The sequence below is a fragment of the Microcaecilia unicolor genome, chromosome 6, assembly GCF_901765095.1.
Source record: "Microcaecilia unicolor chromosome 6, aMicUni1.1, whole genome shotgun sequence".
Classification (NCBI taxonomy): Eukaryota; Metazoa; Chordata; class Amphibia; order Gymnophiona; family Siphonopidae; genus Microcaecilia; species Microcaecilia unicolor.
This window is the reverse complement of record NC_044036.1, coordinates 120,918,670-120,940,264: the sequence shown is the minus strand read 5'-3', so window position 1 is coordinate 120,940,264 and position 21,595 is coordinate 120,918,670. Positions and strand designations below refer to the sequence as shown.

The 21,595-nt window shown below is 42.9% G+C and overlaps 1 protein-coding gene across 1 annotated transcript in view; it reads right to left on the bottom strand.

Annotated features, from left to right (window-relative positions):
* Window positions 1-21,595, bottom strand: part of SWT1 (SWT1 RNA endoribonuclease homolog) — a 391,485-nt gene that overhangs the window by 143,975 nt on the left and 225,915 nt on the right. The window contains exons 12-13 of the mRNA XM_030205715.1: window positions 10,357-10,454; window positions 2,214-2,389 (exon numbers count right to left, since the gene is read on the bottom strand). Of these exons, the coding sequence (XP_030061575.1) occupies window positions 2,214-2,389; window positions 10,357-10,454 (274 nt within the window). The remainder of the gene's footprint in view (window positions 1-2,213; window positions 2,390-10,356; window positions 10,455-21,595) is intronic.

Sequence of the window (21,595 nt, the reverse complement as noted above, 5' to 3'; positions counted from 1 at the left end):
AGGAGGCAGGCAGGTTGTTGATTGGCAGACAAGCAGGCAAGTTGACGGGCAGGATGGTTGATTGGCTCGCAGGCAGGCAGGAACAGGTGAGTGCGGTGGAGAGCTTGTCAGCAGGACTGGAACAGGATGGAATAATTTGGAGGTTGGTTGATTGGCTAGCAGGCAGGGAGGCAGACTGGAGCAAGCAGGCAGGAAGAAGGTGGATTAGGCGGACAGGAACAAGCTGGAGAAGCTGGATCAAGCGGACTGGAACAAGCTGGAGCAGATGGACTGGAACAGGCAGGGAGAAGCTGGATCAGGCGGACTGGAACAAGCTGGGGCCGATAGACTGGAACAAGCAGGGAGGAGCTGGATCAGGCGGGCTAGAACACGCTGGAATAAGCTGGGTCAGTCGGACTGGAACACGCTGGGACAAGCTGGATCAGGACTGGGACACGCTGGAACAAGCTGGATCAGGCGGACTGGAACACGCTGGATCAGGTGGACTGGAATAAGCTGGATCAGGCGGACTGGAACAAGCTGGGGCAGATGGACTGGAATAAGCTGGAGCAGAGAAGAGCTGAGCAGGAGAACTGGGATAAGCTGGAACAATTGGACTGGAGTAATCAGGAGCAGAAGAATGCAGCAGAGCAGAGAGACTGGGACAAGCTGGGACAGACTGGAGCGAGCTGGATCAGGCGGACTGGGCAGTTTTTGGAACCAGCTTCCTCTTGTTTTAAGATCTAAGCCAACCCTGTCAAAATTTAAGGGTTTACATAAGGCTCATTTCTTTGTCAAGGCATTTGGAGTGCATGGGGTGTAGATTTCCCAGTGGTGGTCTGTCTGCAATGGTACTGGTAATGTTTGTGTGTTTGTTGCTTTGTTGATCAATTGTGGATATCTTTCCTATACTTAATGGAGTTCTTTTCCTTTAGGTTTTATGATTTTTATTTATTGTAAACGGCTGCAGTCTATTAAGGCTAAGCAGTATATTGAGATTTAAATAAAACTATGGAGAATCCCCATTAAGGTCAAGATCAATGTGCTTTATTCTTGATATACCGCTAAGGGCGTACCATCGTAGCGGTGTACAACATAATAATAATATGAGAGATCTGAGAAATGAACTCCAATAATGATAGGAAATAGAAAGGGACAGAATAAAAAAGGAAGAAATAGCTCAACAGGCTAGGAATACACAGTCACGGCTTCACAACCTGAAAAGAAAAAAAACCATTATAGGTAGGAAACTCAGCTTCTGAGTCACATTCACTTTCCCTGCTGCCCCCGTCCCAATCTTAATTCAAGGTTTTCCCCCCACCATTTCTCTCCTGGAGTAGCAGGGGAAAAGTATAGAATCTAGTTGTGGAAATGGTGGCAGTAAGAATTTGTGACTGAGCGAGCAAAAAGGGGACCAGGCAAGCACATGGTTTGAACAGAGTGGCTTAATGATTATAGCCACAGTTGACAAATTACCCAGTTCTAGGAGGGAGATTTTAGGCTGGTTCTGGATTTCTGACAATCCTTTCTTGGTGCACTATGGAACTTGTGGCACTGTGTTCACTGAATAAAATCAGGAACTACGAAAGCACACTTAATAAAGATGTAAGGTCAAAAACAGGACTGGCCAAACTGTCTCCCTGCTGGAACTGGGTAACTTTGTGGTTCTGAACAGCTAGGTACCAGGGATGTTCAGAACATATTTTTACCTTCCACTTCCTCTGGTACAAACCAGAGATGCCCAGACTGGCAATATGCATGGGTGATGTGCATTCAAGTGGACTAAACAAGCCAACCACACTATTTTACAATATAGAAATTAATTTGCTTCTCTCCACTTCCAGGGCCACACTTCAACATAATCAGCTATATAATATGCGGCGTTAAATAAAATAATTATTTTGGAGTGAACATGTATGGCTAAAACTGAAGTTTTTCCTCATACCAACATAATCAGCTAGTATCACATTTCTAGTTCCAGTGATCATCCTAACCCAGTGTTTCTCAAACCTGGTCCTGGAGGCACCCCAGCCAGTCAGGTTTTCAGGATATCTACAAAGAATATTCATGAGAGAGATTTGCATGTGCTGCCTCCACTGCCTGCAAATCTATCTCATGAATATTTATTGTGGATATTCTGAAAACCTGACTGGCAGAGGTGACTCCAGGACCAGGTTTGGGAACCACTGACATAACGAATTAACTTTCTGAAGCATTAGAGTGCAAAATGTTACCTCCATCCATAGCTCTTCAAAAGCAATCTTCATTTCTGTTTCTAATATAAAGGATAAGACTTTCCCTAAGTACTTTTCAAGGTCCAAAATTGCACTTGAAAGGAAGTTCTTTATAGCAGCTTCTTTGTCATCCTTTTGGGGTTCTGCATCTGGTAAGTCAACACAATATATTGTTGCTGTTAATATACTAAAAATGTTTAATAGTCACACCCTATATTTCAAAAGCCCACCCCCCCATATTCTACATTTCAAAAATAAGTATATCATTCACCATGGTAATTTTCTTGAGGGGACAGGGAGAGGGAAGGTTCCAGAACCAGGGTTAGCGGTGGCCTTTATATTTCAAACCATTTATGATGGAGAAAAAGAATCAATTTGCTTCAACTCAAAAAGGTTGCAGGTAAAAAAAAAAAAATCAGCACTGCTGTTGATCAAAGAGCATGCTTATAAACCACAAAGTGTTTGCAATAAAACCTGTTTATTAACAAATGTGATATGGTAGCTAATTATATCTCCAGGTTTGAAAACCACCCTTGTGCCACTCAATGATAGCACATTTGTTTACTTTAAGAGCTGTTTGCTAAGTTTACCATGATATAAGGCCTTACATATGGGCAACATTGTCAAATGGAGCCCAGGTTGAAAAAAACAAAAGGACACAAACCTCTCTAAGCTGCCAGAGCTTCTAGAACATTCAATCAAACATATGTTTTGTATAAAATTGGGTGAGCAGGGGTGGGGCTGGTTTGAGCTTCATGAGAACTAACATCCTGTTGTGCTTAGAGAACACTTATTACAGGTAAGCAACTTCGTTTTCTTCAAGTACAAGCACATGAAATCCCTAGCTACAAGCTTGCCTTTAACAAAAAAAGGAGGAAGATGGGAAAAACAGAGTGCCCATGGGCAATGAACATAATTTTATTGACATCAGACCATTTTAAGAAATGCCATGCTGGGTCAGGCCACAATGTCTCACCTATTATATTGTAACACTGTATCAAATCCAACCCGACTGTATTCACAAAATGTCCTCCCTATAATATTGTAATAATTTCATACCACTTATGTGATATAAACCCTAAACAGGAGATATTAGCAGTATACAAGACCTAAATTGAATCAAGCTCATCATCTTCTGACAGGGGCCAATCTGGGTCACCAAAAAGTATCTGGCAGATCAATTTCTTGCAGTTCTATTCCTGAGGAATGCTCAGCTAAGTTTCTTATTGTAAGCCATGGCGTAGTTTGGGGGGATGAGGGGGGTATTGCCCCCCCCCAAACGCAGGGCTGGCACAACGCTGCAGGTAGCTCTGGTCCCTCCTTCCCGCCCTCAGCTCCCCAATAGCACCCCCCTGTGCATTTAAGCCTTTTATTTTCAGTTGTAGCGACAACAGTGAAGAAAACAGCACAGCGGGCTCGCCTCCAGCCTTTCCCTTCCCTCACAGAGAGTGTCCCGCCTTCCTGTGATGACGTATTTCCTGTTTCCGCGAGGGCGGGACACTGTCTGTGAGGGAAGAGAAGGGAAAGGCTGGAGGCCAGCGCGCTGTGCTGTTTTCTTCACTGTCATTGCTGCGACTGAAAATAAAAGGTTTAAACATGTGGGGGGGGGGGGGGGGCAGGAAGGAATGGTGAGGTGGGCTGTCGGGGAGCTGAGGGAGGGCAGGTGGGGCTGGGTTGGAACTGAAAAGGGGGAGCTGGGGAAGTCACTGAACATGGATGGGATGGGAGGGTGGGTGGGTCAAAGGATAATCATTGGACATGGATGGGAGGGGAAGGCAGGGGAGAGAGCCAAAATCACTGGACATGGAGGGGGGGCAGGGGCAGAGAAGAATTGCTGGACATGGAGGGAAGGGGTAGAGAAGAATCGCTGGACATGGAGGGGAGGAACAGAGGAGAATCGCTGGACATGGAGGGGAAGGTAGGGGAGAGAAGAGAAATCGCTGGACATGGAGGGGAGGGCAGAAGAGTGAGGAGAATTGGTGGACATGGATGGATGGAGGGGGCAGGGGAGAGAGAACATTTGCTGGATATGGATGGAGGAGAGGGCAGGGGAGAATGGGGAGTTGCTGGACATGGATGGAGAGGAGGGAACTAGAATTCGGAGACTGAAACGGGGGAGCTGGGGAAGTCACTGGACATGGATGGGAGGGTGGGGTTCAAAGGAGAATTGTTGGACATAGATGGGGGGAATGCAGAGGAGAATTGCTGGACATGGATGGGAGGGGAGGGCAGGGGGAGAGAACAGAAATCACTAGAGGGCAGGGGAGAGAGGAGAATTACTGGACATGATGGATGGATGGAGGGGGCAGGGGAGGGAGGAAATTTGCTGGATATGGATGGATGGAGGAGAGGACAGGGGAGAATGGAGAGTTGCTGGATATGGATGGATGGAGGGTGGGGCAGGGGAGAGAGGAGAGTTGTTGGACATGGATGGAGGAGAGGGAAGAGAGGAAAGAGATGCACATGGATGGAGGGGAGGGCAGGGGGAGAGAAGAGAAATCGCTAGACATGGAGGGGAGAGAGGAGAATTGCTGGAAATGGATGGATGGATGGATGGATGGAGGGGACAGGGGAGGGAGGAAATTTGCTGGATATGGATGGATGGAGGAGAGGGCAGGGGAGAATGGAGAGCTGCTTGACATGGATGGACGGAGGGGAGAGAAGTCAGAAAGGAGATGAACATGGATGGAGGTGGGGAAGAGAGAAGGAAAGACAAAGGAAGGAGATGCATATGGATAGAGAGGAAGGGAGAGAGGAGAAATGCTGGACATGAATGGAGGGGAGGGAAGACAGAGGAAGTAGATGCACATGGATGGAGGGGAAGGGAGTGAGGAGAAATGCTGGATATGGATGGAGGGGAAACTGCTGAGTTTAAGGGCTGGATCAGAATACTTTGAGGGCAGATACTGAAACTCGAGGAAGGATAGGGACAGGGCTACAGATGGTAGACAGGCAGGACACATAAGGACACAAGAGGATGGTGGACATGGTGAGTGAAAAAATATCAAATGGAAAGAAGCCACTGCATAAAACAGAAGACACTGGGACCAAAGTGAATAGAAAAACTAAATGATCAGACAACAAAGGTAGAAAAAAGTATTTTGCTCAGAATTTATTAATTGGAATATGTCAACTTTTGGAAATGACAGTACAGAAAAAAGAGAGTGGGAAATGGACCAATGACTCCAGGACAACGGGAAATGAAATACCAAGGAACCACTTTATTAAATGACTCGACACAAAAAAAACTGTGTTTCGGCCAGAAGGCCTGCCTCAGGAGTCTAAAAACAACAAATATTTAAAAACATAAATAAGCATTTGGTAACATAATTTGAAATAAACAACAAAATTAAAAAATGATGATAGGAGATAATACAACAACGCCATGCAGTGGAAGCATCATATATATCTTCCTGCCCTACACTTTTTTGATTGATAATGTTATGCTCTGTTGATATTTCCTTTTAAAAAAGACAATATATTTCTGATGTAATTTTGGTCGTATCAAAGATGCTTGTCCTCTTCTGTTTACTATATATATTTTTTCCTATAGACTATCCGACCCCAAGTTCTTTACAAGGATCACCAAGGTCGGTCATTCTGTTTTTCTTTTATAGTAACATCTTTATTTCATTTTTTTCTTATCCACTGTTTGTTCATACATTACTAAATAACAGTGATGTTCAAAAATACATGGACATTTAATGTGTATGTGTATGTAGTTGTGTGTATGTATATGTGTATATGTGCGTATGTATGCACATGTATATATATATATATATATTTCCTCTGACCCCCTTTTTTTGCCTTAAATCACAGATCTACATTTGGACATATCAACTTAACATTTGGACATATTACCTTAACATTACATATCAGAATTTTTTCAACTGTTATATCATATAGAGTCCCCACATATGGACACATAATTATACATGCATATATATGTGCCTTTTTTAGACCCTATATGTTCATTTTATTATTCCGCATTGTTTACATCATGCCTTCATGCTTATAATTTCATTTCACTTTAGATAATTTTATTTTAGATACATATTGTTAAGAATTTTTTGTTGTATAATCTTTTATTATCATTTTTATTTTTGATGCTTACCTCAATTTGTCACTTAATGTTTATTCATGTTTTCAGATATTTTATTATTCTGCATTGTTTATGTATATATCATGTCTCCATGTTTATAATTTCATTTCACTTTAGATATATTTACTTTAGATATTTCTATTTTAGATACATATTGTTAGGTATTTTTTTGTTGTATTATCTCCTATCATCATTTTTTAATTTTGTTGTTTATTTCAAATTATGTTACCAAATGCTTATTTATGTTTTTAAATATTTGTTGTTTTTAGACTCCTGAGGCAGGCCTTCTGGCCGAAACACAGTTTTTTTTGTGTCGAGTCATTTAATAAAGTGGTTCCTTGGTATTTCATTTCCCGTTGTCCTGGAGTCATTGGTCCATTTCCCACTCTCTTTTTTCTGTACTGTTATTTTTACGTGGGAGTTTGTGTTCATCCACTTAGGTGGATTACTCTCTCTTCAGCTTTTGGAAATGTACATCTGTGATATTTTGCATGTAAGTTTCAATTTTTCTAGTATTGTTGCATGCCAAGCCTGACTTCTTGAGGTAACTTTCCAGTTCAATATTTTGCTTTCATATTTTTTTATTTCTAGTTCCTTGTGTCGTATCTGTTGTGTCATGTGTTTTTCATGTGTGATCAAGGTGCAGTATTCTGCTAGTGTGTAGTATTTGCAGCCCTTTTTGTTTTTTTTTCACTAGGTAGTGTACTGGTGTTTTAGAGCCCGGTATAATTACAGTGCTGCCTTTCCACGCATAAGGTTATAGCTCGTCCTGTCCTTGGAATTAGTGCTGTTATGGTTTGGTAAGGTTATGAGTGTGTTTTTGCACAAGTTTGTGTATAGTGTTTTGCAGTGGAGAGATTGTGTGTTAGCCTTACTGAGGTGGCACCAAAACATCAGAAAGGGTTTTAGAGCCTAATCATGACACATTACCTCTTGAAGGATCTACATATAGAGCTTATGCATTTCTAAGGTCTACACTGGCATGGTATGGAAAAGGGGGTGGGGAAATACTATTGGAGAGGAAGAGGGCGTGCTGGGTAAGGAGGAAAGAAGGAAGGAAGGGAGAAAGAGCTGGCTTTTTTGGGAATAACCATAATGTTTATGTATGAGATATCTCATACATATTCATTGTGGTTATTCCCAAAAAAGCCAGCTCTTCCTTCCTTCCTTCCTCCATATTAGCAAATTTATATATGCTAATATGCCCCGCCCCATCCTTTGCCCCCCCAAATGAAACAGTCAAACTACACCCATGTTGTAAGCCGCCCTGAACTTTGTAGTATTGGTGGTTGATAAATATGATATGTAATGTAACATGATTGTTTATAGATTTCTCCTCTAGCATATTGCCTAAATCCATTTTAAACCCAGCTATGTTAGTGTCTTGATCATATCCTCTGGCAACAAAGTCCACACCTTGTTTGTTATGTGTTACCTGCTAATTTTTTTTTCCTTGAGTCTATCCTGACCATTCCTGAGGAGTGGGTGTATGCTTCTCCTACCAGCAGATGTGTATGAGCAAAACAAGCATTATGGGCCAGATTCTATATAAGGCGCCTAAAAAAATCAGTGCGGTAAACATTTCCAAAATGAAGGGTTGACCAACAGGCTTATTTTCGAAAGAGAAGGGTGCCCATCTTCCGACACAAATCGGGAGATGGGCGTCCTTCTCTCAAGGTCGCCCAAATCAGCATAATCGAAAGCCAATTTTGGATGTCCTCAACTGCTTCCCGTCGCGGGGATGACCAAAGTTCAAGGGGGCGTGTTGGCACTGTAGCGAAGGCGGGACTGGGGCGTGATTAAGAAATGGGCATCCTCGGCCGATAATGGAAAAAAGAAGGGCGTCCCTAATGAGCACTTTGACGACTTTACTTGGTCCATTTTTTCTTGCGACCAAGCCGTGAAAAGGTGACCAAACTGACCAGATGACCACTGCAGGGCATCAGGGATGACTTCCCCTTACTCCCCCAGTGGTCACCAACCCCCTCCCAACCTAAAAAAAAAAAAAACTTAAAATTTTTTTTTTCCAGCCTCAAATGTCATACCCAGCTCCATGACAGCAGTATGCAGGTCCCTGGAGCAGTTGTATTGGGTGCAGTGCACTTCAGGAAGGCGGACCCAGGCCCCCCCCCCCCTACCTGTTACACTTGTGTTGGTAAATTTGAGCCCTCCAAAACCCACCCGAAACCCACTGTACCCACATGTAGGTACCCCCCCTTCACCCCTTAGGGCTGTGGTAGTGGTGTACAGTTGTGGAGAGTGGGTTTTGGGGGGCTCAGCACCCAAGGTAAGGGAGCTATCCACCTGGGAGCAATTTGTGAAGTCCACTTCAGTGTCCCCTAGGGTGCCCCGTTGGTGTCCTGGCATGTCAAGGGGACCAGTGCACTATGAATTATGGCTCCTCCCATGACCAAAGAGCTTGGATTTGGTCGTTTTTGAGATGGGCGTCCTCGGTTGTCCTGTTATGGCTGAAAAACCGGGGACGGACCATCTCTAAGGTCGACCATCTCAACATTAGGTCGACCATCTTAAGGTTGACCTAAATTTTGAGATTTGGGCGTCCCCGACTGTATTATCGAAACGAAAGATGGACGCCCATCTTGTTTCGATAATACGGGTTTCCCCGCCACTTCGCGGGGGGCCGTCCTGCGAGGACGCCCTCATGAAAACTTGGCGCCCCGTTCGATTATGCCCCTCCAAGTATCCTGCGAAGAAATCAAGCAACGTTGCTGCCCAAGATGAGACCTGAGCTCTGGTAGAAATTGCGCTTTCCAACTCCTCCAGCAATGGTCTGCCATTAAGTAAATAAGCTAGGATGCATCACAGGGCAACACCATTTTCAAGATGGCATCGCTCCTGCTTTCTATAAGGTATAGGGGTCTGCGCTGGGCCTCAATAGATCACCAGGCTAAGGTGCCTGGGAAGGCCTGGTCTAGCTGGGAGAGATGGAGGGGGCACCAGTAAACTAGCATGGCCAGACAGCTGATTTAAGGTGGGCCCAAGACCAAAGTGGCTGGGCACAAATATTATGTCTGCCACCCCCCGCCTCCCCCCCACCCAACTAAAGCAAACCCCAAATTTAATTCTGGCTTTTTCCTCCCGGCACCTCTCCTTCCCCAAAGTAAATGACATACCTGTGCTGGCGGAGATCCCCAAGCCCCACCAGCTAAGACCTCCTCCCCACAAACGAGCTTAATCTTGGGTGGCTGCTGACACTGTCTCTGAGCCGCTGGCCTTCACATATGCTCAGTTTCGCACATGCATGAAAACTGAGCATGTATACAGTGGGGCCTGTGGTTGGCAGCAGCAACTTGATGTAAGTTCTTTCAGCAGGGAGGAGGTCTTCGGCTGACAGGGCTTGGTGATCCCTGCCAGCTACACTAAGGGAGATGAAATTTTGGGTGGGCCTGAGCTCAAATTGGGGGGTCCTAGCACACCCAGTCCCACCCATGGATATTGACACAAAGGTGCAATGGACCACCAGGCATTTTCTTTTATATGTGGGGGGAAGGGGGGGCAATGCTCAAAACGGGTTGGTGGGGGCATTAGACCACCAGGATCTTTGGAGGGGCTGGTAAAGTTGCCCCGGACCTGGTGGAAAGTTTCTTTGCGCTAAAAGTGTTTGTGAAACTTTTTTTTTTTTTTAAACATAGGTAGCAGGGTAACCATGACGACATTTAAATGCGGTCTGTGGAAATGGTTTCAGTGCCTGTACTGAAACCATTAGAACATTTGGCACACAATAATGTGTGTGCAAACCAGCACTAATCCCCTTTTAGCACTGGCATTAGTTTTGAGCATCGGCCCCCTGGTTCTCAGCTAACTGCTCTAATCCCTGGCTAGTGCTCCACTCCTTATCTGCAACACTGTTGAGAGGTTTAGAGCTGATTAATCCACTAAAGTGCAGATGCTGGGTGTAAAGTGTTTTAAAAACCTCGTGAAATTTAAAGACACAAAACACTCTTTAAAAATGCTAAAGCAAACTAACCTTTGTCAGTAATGTGGAAGGGGTAACATGAGGTTGATGATTTATTTGGCTACAGGTTTCACTCAACTTCTGTAGCTCTAATGTCAGATCCACCTTGCACAGGGCCTTAACACCACTGATCAGGGCTTTGCTGCACAAATTCTTGTCATCCCTGTGAAAGAATCATCATAGAACTTATGTTTTACCATATAAATCTTTTGTAAACACTCACAGTATTGTTATATTACACAACGCTTCCTATGCTTTAAATCAGTATTACTTGCTTACAATGTTAATTCTCATATCCTTTGCGCCTTATTGTGCGCCTTCAGTCTGTATCTCCCCTTTCAGTCTATCTACTCCTTCTCTTTACCCTCTTCTCTCATCAGTCTTTCTCCTCCTAACCCATTATTCCTCCACTTTACTCCAACCCTCTCTTATCTATCATCACTTTTCTTTCCACTTTCTTTCTTTTCAGACTCCACCTTGGTTCTCCCCTTCCTGGATGCTAATTACCACAACTTCCCGGACCTGCCCTCCCTTTATTACCAATCACCAATACACTTGCAGATGCCATTTGGCCTACTACTACTACTACTATTTAACATTTCTAAAGCGCTGCAAGGGTTGCGCAGCGCTGTACAATTTAACAAAGAAGGACAGTCCCTGCTCAAAGGAGCTTACAATCTAAAGGACAAAAAATGCAGTCAATCAAATTGGGGCAATCTGGATTTCCTGGATAGAGGTCCAATGGTTAGGTGCCAAAGGCGACATTGAAGAGGTGGGCTTTAAGCAAGGATTTGAAGATTGGCAGGGAGGGGGGGCTGGCGTATGGGCTCAGGGAGTTTTATTCCAAGCATAGGGTGAGGCGAGGCAGAAGGGCGGAGCCTGGAGTTGGCGGTGGTGGAGAAGGGTACTGAGAGGAGGAGGATTTGTCCTGTGAGCGGAGGTTATGGGTAGGGGCATAGGGGAGATGAGGGTAGAGAGGTAATGGGGAGCTGCAGATTGAGTGCATTTGTAGGTTAGTAGGAGAAGCTTGAATTGTATGCGATACCTGATCGGAAGCCAGTGAAGTGACTTGAGGAGAGGGGTGATATGAGCATATCGGTCTAGGCGGAAGATAAGATGGGCAGCAGAGTTCTGAACGGATTGAAGGGGGGATAGATGGTTAAGAGGGAGGCCAGTGAGGAGTAGGTTGCAATAGTCAAGGCGAGAGGAGATGAGAGAGTGGATGAGAGTTCGGGTGGTGTGCTCGGAGAGGAAGGGGCAAATTTTGCTGATGTTATAGAGAAAGAAGCGACAGGTTTTGGCTGTCTGCTGGATATGGGCAGAGAAGGAGAGGGAGGAGTTGAAGATGACTCCTAGGTTGCGGGCACATGAGACGGGGAGGATGGGGGTGTTGTCGACTGAAATAGAGAGTGGAGGGAGAGGAGAAGTGGGTTTAGGTGGAAAGACAATGAGCTCGGTTTTGGCCATGTTCAGTTTCAGGTGGCGGTTGGACATCCAGGTGGCGATGTCGGATAAGCAGGCCGATACTTTGGCCTGGGTTTCCACAGTGATGTCACTATAGAATCAGAAAAATAGAGGGGAAAACCTCTGCAGGTAAATAAATTCAAATCAAACAGGAGGAATACAGCAGACTGGCTATCACTAAATCAAAGGATGTGAGTGGTCGGTTCCAATTAGATATCACGCAATTACACAAATTTATTAGATTATTCACTGCACATTGTTGTTATCTTTCAAGTTGAAAATGGTGGTAATCCTATGATTAGTCCCTTACCATAGCACAGGCGAGAATACCTGGATAAGCTAAGAGAAGCTGGAAAAGTTGTCAGGAAAGTGAAAAGGCAAATGGAAGAAAAGATAGCTAATATGGTAAAATTGGGGATAGGACTTTTTCAGATATGTAAGCGACAGGAGGAGAGTATTCATAATAGCATTGTGAGGCTCAAAGCTGAGAGGGAGGAATATGTGGAAGCTGATAAGGATAAAGCCGAACTGCTTAACTATTTTTGTTCTGTGTTCACGGATGAAAAGCCAGGGACAGGACTACAGAAAACAAATGCAAATGGGGATAGATGTGTGGTAGACCAAGACCTGTTCTCAGAGGACTGTGTTCTTGAGGAGCTAGCTAAACTAAAAGTGGACAAAGTGATGGGGCCTGATGGGATACATCTGAGAGTGCTCAAGGAACTCAGAGAAGTTCTGGCGGCTCCACTGGTGAACCTCTTCAATGCTTCCTTAGAGTCTGGAGTGGTCCAGAGGACTGGGAGAAGGGAGGATTGGTCCCTTTGCACAACAGTGTAAGTAAAAGGAGGTTGGAAATTACAGACCTGTCAGTACTGACCTCGGTGGTGAGTAAACTAATGGAAACGCTTCTAAAGCGGAGGATTGTGAGGTTCTTGAACTAAATTGAATGCAGGTATCTGAGGCAGCATGGCTTCAAACAGTTGGATGTGGTGTACTTAGATTTCAGCAAAGCCTTCGACAGGCTTCCACACAGGTGACTCATAATTAACTGAGTACCCTTAATATGGGACCTAGAGTAACTGACTGGGTTTAAAAATTGGTTGAAACAGAAGGAGACAGAGGGAAGTGGTAAATGGCGCTTGCTCTGAAGACAGGGATGTTATCTGTGGAGTGCCGCAGGGATCGATCCTAGGGCAGGCTCTTTTTAATATCTTTGTAAGTAATATTGTGGAAAGGCTGTCTGGTAAGGTTTGTCTCTTTGTGGTTGATACCAAACTTTGCAACAGGGTGGACACCCCGGAAGGGGTGGATGACATGAGGAAGGACCTTGCGAAACTTGAGGAATGGTCCAATATTTGGCAACTGAGACTTAATGCTAAAAAATGCAGGGTCATGCACTTGTGTCACAGGAATCCGAGGGAATGGTACAATATAGGGGGTGAAGTGTTTCTGTGTACAAAGGAAGAGCGAGACTTGGGGGTCATTGTGTCTGATGATCTTAAAGTTTCCACACAGGTGGAAAAAGTGACGGTCATAGCCAGAAGGATGCTTGGGTGCATAAGGAGAGGAATGAGCAACGGGAACAAAGAGGTGATAGTGATAGTGCCCTTGTATGTATCTGGTGAGGCCCCATTTAGAGTACCGTGTGCAATTCTGGAGACCGAAACCTATGGAAGGATATAAACAGGATGGAGTCTGTCCAGAGGACAGCTACAAAACTGGTAAGCGGACTTGAACATTAAACATATAGGGACAAGCTCAGAAACCTCAACATGTATATGCTGGATGAAAAGAAAGGAGAGAGGGGATATGATAGAAGACGTTTAAACATCTCAGGGGCATTAATATACAGGAAGTGAAACTTTTTCAAGATGAAGAAAATCCTGGAATGAGGGGGCATATGATGAAGTTAAAAGGAAATAGGCTTAGGAGGAATCTAAGAAAGTATTCATTTACGGAAAGGGCGGTGGGAAGTGTGGAATGGCCTTCTAGTAGAGGTCATGGCGATGAGGACTGTGTCAGAATTCAAGAAAGTGTGGGACAAGCATGTGGGATCCCTTAGGAAAAAGAAGAGGTAAGGTTACCAGAGGATGGGCAGACTGATTGAGCCATTTGGCCATTTATCTGCCTGTCCTGCTTCTATGTTTGTACTGCTGATGTTTTGAAACCATGCATATAATCCAGTAAGGGGCATTTTTTTATAGATCTGATACGGGATTAATTTCTAGAACATAAGAATAGCCATACGGAGTCAGACCAATGGACCATCTAGCCCAGTATCCTGTTTCCAACAGTGGCCAATCCAGGTCACAAGTACCTGATAGAATCCCAAATAGTAGCAACAATCCATGCTACCAATCCCAGGGCAAGCAAGGAATTGGTCCAAACCTTTTTTAAACCCAGATATGCTAACCACTATTACTACATCCCCCCGGCAAAGAGTTTCCAGAGGCTTAACTATTCATTAAATGAAAAATATTTCCTCCTATTTGTTTTAAAAGTATTTCCATGTAACTTCATTGAGTCCCCTGACTTTGTACTTTTTGAAAGAGTAAATCAATTCTCTTGTATTTGGTTTTTAAAACAAATTCTGGTTTGCTTTTAATGAATAAAATCTATTTAGTGGAGTTTTAACAGCCTTGTGTGTGTATTTATGTCTATATGTATCTACACATATTTTATTTTTTATTTTATAATTATCTTTAACCAGTGTCTGGTTTGAGTTGTGGTTTTCAGTAAGAACTCCTTCCTCCATTCTACTGCTGTGAGTGTTCTGGGTCTTTTAAGATGATTACAAAAATATTAAACCCTCACTTACCATTTTTTTTTACTAATTCCATTTTTATATGTTATTCTTTTTTAAAATGTTATTAATTTGTAAATATTATCCTCCCTTCTCTATTCATCCTTAGGCATATAAATTATGGACCTCCTTCTACTAATCTCTGTGACTTTTTATAACTATATAACAGAGCATTTTCACAAATATTTTCTGCTTCTTCAGATGCTGAGGAGCCTTAAGCATTTTTTTGGGAGAAGGTGTACTATTCACTGGATAGGTGTTTCCAAACATGCTAGTTTTATATTTAATGGCTAGTAATTTCTATTGTCACACTTCTTTTTTTCCTCCCTATCCTTCTCCCATTAAAAAAATATATATATTTTAGAATTTCAACATAACATTCAAGCATACACTTGAAAAAAAACAAATCATAAAAAAACAGAGTTACAGAAAACCTGGAACTTTCAGCCTCTCGATGGAGATTTGTACTTACTGGAGCCGAATACAGATTAATATCTGTAAGCATGTGCATAAGATGCTTCTAACTTTGGTAACTGTCATACATGAACTTTGTTGCTTGAAACCAAAACATGGCCATGTAGGGAAACAGTTAATGGGTCTTCTTTAAATTTTGGCATAATATTCATATTGCATGAAATTAACTGGAATTGCACACTTGCATTCTTCATTCACTGATTATCAATCTACTATGACCCTCCTGCTGTTTGGTTAGGAAATAGAACAATGAAGTCAAGTTAATGTCTATAGACAGACCTACATGATTTGTTTTCCCATTTTTAGATTTACACATATATGAGTTCACTCCTCTACAGCATTCTATTTAAAATAAAAGGGAAAGGCATATGGAGTGTGGCTCATAGAATTTTTTTCCAACTCCTTTGTGTACATGTATTTGTGTTTTTTTCTCTCTCTAACCAGGAAGGGAGCGAGGAGGGGCAGTTTAGAGCAATACTCAAACATTCTGTTAGTTTGGAAATAATAAAAAAATGAAACTGAAGTGTTACAACATAACACAATTAGTTGTTACTGTCAGATTTAAAAGGCTGGATTTTACAGCTTAATTACAGGACACTCCTTTCCCAAGGAAACAAAGGGGCAGACGATCTGCAAGCTCCAAGATGGAAAATATACAAAGCAGATCGTTGATGGATAAAAATGATTTTAATAATAAATTAGAATATGCATACAATAGCCCGACACAGGCCGGCATTCTGGGAGATAAGTGACTGTCTGATTGATTGTATGCTATTGATCATTGGTTTCAACATCTCTGAGAGAGCCGTTTTTTCAAGATATCAACTGTATATTATATCACAGTTACTTTTATCATTTTACTCCTGCTTTGGTAGTGGAGAAACATTGAAGAGCCCCTGAAGCAGCCCAGTAGGGCGAAACACGGCCTGTGTCGGGCTATTGTATGCATATTCTAATTTATTATTAAATCATTTTTATCCATCAACGATCCACTCCTTTCCCAAGACAACAGGTATTGTCCACCACTTTGAAGCTGTTCACTTGGTTACCGCAGCAAACTAAACAGTCCAGTTACTAGGTACTACCATACACACAGGGCAGTTCTATAACCTAGGTGCCCGCATTTACACATATACACTACCAGATTCTATATATGGTGCTGAGATTTCCAAGCAGAAATTGAAGCATATTCTATAACAATCTGCATAATTTGATTAGTTAACAAGCTAATCAGCGCTGATAATTGTATGTTAACAAGCAATTATCAGCACTAATTGGAATTAATTAGAACTTATGAGCACTACCCACTAAGCGTATTCTGTAAAGTGGTACATGTAAATTCTAATGCACGCTGCTGAAAAGGAAGTGTGGCTATGGGCGTGGAATGGGTGGGTCATGGGTATTCTAGAAAACTACACGCAGGGTTACAGAATATACCTGCTCTCCATCTAACTTAAGCGTTGATATTTACACCAAGTTTTACTTGGCGTAAATGGCTGTGCCTAGAGTTAGATGCTATCATGGCCACACGCCGTATTCTATATACTGAATGGAAATTTTGGCTTATTCTATAAAGTATGCCTAAATTAAGGCGTACCTTATACAATTCGCTTACGCAAATTTCATTTCGGTGCCAAATTTTTAGGCGTGATATATAGAATCTAGTCCACAATTTTTGGAATACTAGCACTTATGCACACATGTGCACACACACCTATGTAAGTGCTAGCAAGGTGCCCAAGCACTATTCTGCAAATATGCACTTAACTTACACAGGCCATATTTGCAGAAGGGACATATATAGGGTAGAGAATATGCGGGACAAGGGAGTGTCTCCCACTCATGTGGGTAACTTATGGAATACTGTAAGTTAAGTATGTCCCTGCTCTATGGCTGGTGTAACTGCAGTGCCTACATATTAGGCACATCGATACCGTTTTATGCCTATATTCTGTAACAGAGCTCGGGTGCCCAGGTTTTGTTATAGGTTAGGCCAGGCATTGACATATTTTCATTAATTCCAGGAGCCAGCCCAAAAACTTAGAAGCTAGCATCTAAGACCTTTCTCGCTTCTCCTTTCACACCCATCCAAAATTGTCCCTAGTTAATTTTTTATTTTTTTTGGGGGGGGGGTGTTGGAATCCCCTTCTAGATTAGCAGTAGCTCCTTTAGAAATTGACTAAGATTCACCCCCCCCCCCCTATTTTGTGCCTGCTAATCAACTGCAAAGTTAATAGCCTTCCTTCCTAGAGCATGCTGTCAGCTGTCACCCTCTAGATAGGTGAAGCAAAGAGGCAATTGCCTCTGTTTCGACTATCACCATAGCCTGGGTCCCCATTAGTTTCTCTCCAATACCCCCAACAGCCTTCATTGTCTTTCTCATACTCCCCCCACCACCAGCAGCCTTCCCCCAGACTGTGTGTGTGTGTGTGTGTGGCTCAACCCCCCCCCCCCCCCATATCTGTCTCTCTTGTGCCCCTCTCCAGCCTTCCCTCAGTCTCTCTCGTGGCCCCTCCAGCCTTCCCCTAGGCTCTCTTGTGCCCCTCTCCAGCCTTCCTCCAGTCTCTCTTGTACCCCTTGCTGCCTCAGACTGCTTCTCTCAGCCCTGCAAGGCAACTGGGCTCTGCATATACTTGACCCATGTGGTGCAGAAAGTTGGGAAAGTTTTGTGGTTTCAAGTCTTGTGAAACTTCCTGAACCCTCTGCACTGTGCAGCTCAAGTATATGCAGAGCCCAATCGCCATGCAGGGGAAGAGAAGCAGTTTGAGGGTAGTGCTGAGGAAGGGAAAAAAACAACCGAAATATGAAATTCCCGGTGCCAGGATGAAATTTCTAGGCGCCATGGTGACCTGACACCCAAGATTTGTTAGGCTCCTATTGTGCAGCCTCAGGGTGCCTAAATGGAGGTGACCAGTTACAGAATTGCTGCCACAGTAACCAAGAAAAAAAACTACACAGTTTAGTCACTAGATTCAAAAAACAATTTACAATAAAGGCAATAAAACATATTTAAATTATGAACAGCCAACCCAGAAAAGTTAGGGGTGTGGTATCACAGGGGCAGGGGTAGTAGGAAAAGCATTCGGAACATCCTCATCAAATTACTTTCTATCTGTGAGCACGTGTGGTGTCTGTCCGTCTGTTGTGGGAAAATATAGAACAGGACAGAGACAGTTTGACGGGACCAATTCCATAACTGCTTTGTTTCAGAAGTTGGACTTACTTCTCCTATATGAATTCATTGGTCCATTTTAGGTGGAGCTTTTTTCTCTGGGGCCCCCAGTTTGATCTGGACCATTTTTGATTTGATGTATTTTTTCATTAGTTTTTCTCCCATACCAAATTTTGATCCCATTCAGTTAAATATTCAGAGAGTTATCTTGCCCCCAGGGAGCCAAACATTCTCAATCCCCTTATGTATAATTTTTTTTCTGACATCAGTTGGGCTGGAAAGAATAAAAAACAAATATAATTTGAAAGAAGTTAAGCATTTTTCTTTTTACCAGAGAGTGGAAGCCATTATTTTACAGAAAAAATATTTTTGTCATACACATATTTACTGTTGTAGTAGATATGTATCACAAGGCATACCCAGTTTGCCTATATTCCCCTCTTCCTGCAAAACTGCACACACCACAAGATTTCTGTCTTTATCCTCACATCTCCACTAATAACTTGTGCTTAGCCATTATTTATTTATTTATGACATCTGTTTTTATTCGAAGTAATGTTTGTAGAACAATAAGGAACCTGTAAGTATAACAAACAACTGAAACATACCAAGTACAAAAATCAATTTTATACAGAAGACCCTTCCCCAACTTTCCTCCTAGCCCAACTGTCTGATCCCAAGATAGTAAGCTTCAGAACTATCAATGGTCAGAGGCTTGGACTCTTATAGCCCCCCAACCTACTATCAGTAGACTCTCCCCCCACTAATCCCCCTCCCCTTGGGTATTTTCCAGTGCTCCTAGCCCACCTCTACCACATCTTGAAAACTATTTCATACTTGACTACGAACTTTGGGAGAAATTGATTGTAAATAAGGATCCCAAATCAGAAGAAAATGTTTTTTGCCTTTTTAAATGATAGTGAGCGACAAACGATTCCAATACCATTAGGGTATGAAGTTTATTTCACCAGTATCAGAAACTTGGAGGATGGTCATTAAGCCAATGATTAAGTATACACTTCTTACCAAGTATATAGGCTTTACCCAGAAACAATTTTTCTCCCCATCCCTGGCTTCCTAGAGAAGCAAGCTGATTAAGAATGATCCCTTCAAACGAGAACTGATTGAATATAAGTAAGCAGGGAAAGCCATAAAGCTTTACTTTTCCTACACTGCCAGAGGCCATGAGACAAAGAATTGGTGCCCAAGTGATATTTTTTTGCATAGTGAAACATCTGCACAACCAGCTTTAAATGCCTGCTTCCAGGAGAAGTATGACCTATGGATTACCTGGAACTGACACTCATGCAATTCCGCACTATGTACCACCCCAGGTATAGTAAAACCTTGCCTAAGTACTTGAAGCTTAATAGGTCAGCCAAGATCCCTAGCCCAGGATTTCTGTATTGGCATGCACTTTTTTAGGATTCAACAATTTTTTATTGATGATTATACATAGCATGTACATATCACATCTTGTATGCATGAAATCTCAATGTACACCAAAATTCTGTGCCTTCTATTTACATGTCATCATCTATTTTAATATTGCTTTCTCCCCCCCCCCCCCTTCCCTCCCTTAAGCTCTGAATCCCTCATATTTACCAATATCCGTTTAACTTGAACTAAATTGAATATACAGACCTTTATCCAACCTTTCCACCAGACATTTACATCTACTCTGGAATTATTCTCCATATTCGTAGTAGTAGCAATTATTGTCACCAATTGAAATTATTAATCTCCTACAAGTGTCCACAGTTTTCAGGTGAGTCCGGAGACCAACTCCATAACATGTGAAGATTAAATTGTCTGGCAATGTGTTTCTCAAGTCCATGTCTACACATTCAACCCAATCGTCGATTGTAAACCCTCCCCACCACCCCCTTCCCACCTCCCATTCCCAGCCTCCCCCCTATTGTATCGGTAGCTCTCTCATAAGGAGTATTTCATCTTCTAAAAATTGGTGAATTCTCCCTTAATAGTCTCATCTGTTACCTACCAATTGGGCCCCCCAACTGATTAAGAACAGCACTACGAGCCAGTGGGGCAAGGTTATTTATGTAACATTTCCAAATTAAATAAAATTCTCTTTGTTTCTTGATATTTTTAAATGCACCTCCCGTAATTCCATTAATAATAATGCACTGCAGTCTATTTCGCCACTGCCAATAAGAAGGCGTCTCTTGTTGAACCCAATTTGCTAAGATGCATTTTTTACCTATAAGATATGCCCTATATAACAGCAAATTATGATGAACAGCACCAGCCCCTCTCAATGGCCCCAATCCCAGCAATGCGCTCTCCGGCTTCAATGGCACCTGTTTATTCAAAATACGTCCCATGAAACTATTCAGCTACATAAGTACATAAGTACATAAGTAGTGCCATACTGGGAAAGACCAAAGGTCCATCTAGCCCAGCATCCTGTCACCGACAGTGGCCAATCCAGGTCAAGGGCACCTGGCACGCTCCCCAAACGTAAAAACATTCCAGACAAGTTATACCTAAAAATGCGGAATTTTCCAAGTCCATTTAATAGCGGTCTATGGACTTGTCCTTTAGGAATCTATCTAACCCCTTTTTAAACTCCGTCAAGCTAACGCCCGTACCACGTTCTCCGGCAACGAATTCCAGAGTCTAATTACACGTTGGTGAAGAAAAAATTTTCTCCGATTCGTTTTTAAATTTACCACACTGTAGCTTCAACTCATGCCCCTCTAGTCCTAGTATTTTTGGATAGCGTGAACAGTCGCTTCACATCCACCCGATCCATTCCACTCATTATTTTATACACTTCTATCATATCTCCCCTCAGCCGTCTCTTCTCCAAGCTGAAAAGCCCTAGCCTTCTCAGCCTCTCTTCATAGGAAAGTCGTCCCATCCCCACTATCATTTTCGTCGCCCTTCGCTGTACCTTTTCCAATTCTACTATATCTTTTTTGAGATACGGAGACCAGTACTGAACACAATACTCCAGGTGCGGTCGCACCATGGAGCGATACAACGGCATTATAACATCCGCACACCTGGACTCCATACCCTTCCTAATAACACCCAACATTCTATTCGCTTTCCTAGCCGCAGCAGCACACTGAGCAGAAGGTTTCAGCGTATCATCGACGACGACACCAGATCCCTTTCTTGATCCGTAACTCCTAACGCGGAACCTTGCAAGACGTAGCTATAATTCGGGTTCCTCTTACCCACATGCATCACTTTGCACTTGTCAACATTGAACTTCATCTGCCACTTGCACGCCCATTCTCCCAGTCTCGCAAGGTCCTCCTGTAATCGTTCACATTCCTCCTGCGACTTGACGACCCTGAATAATTTTGTGTCATCGGCGAATTTAATTACCTCACTAGTTATTCCATCTCTAGGTCATTTA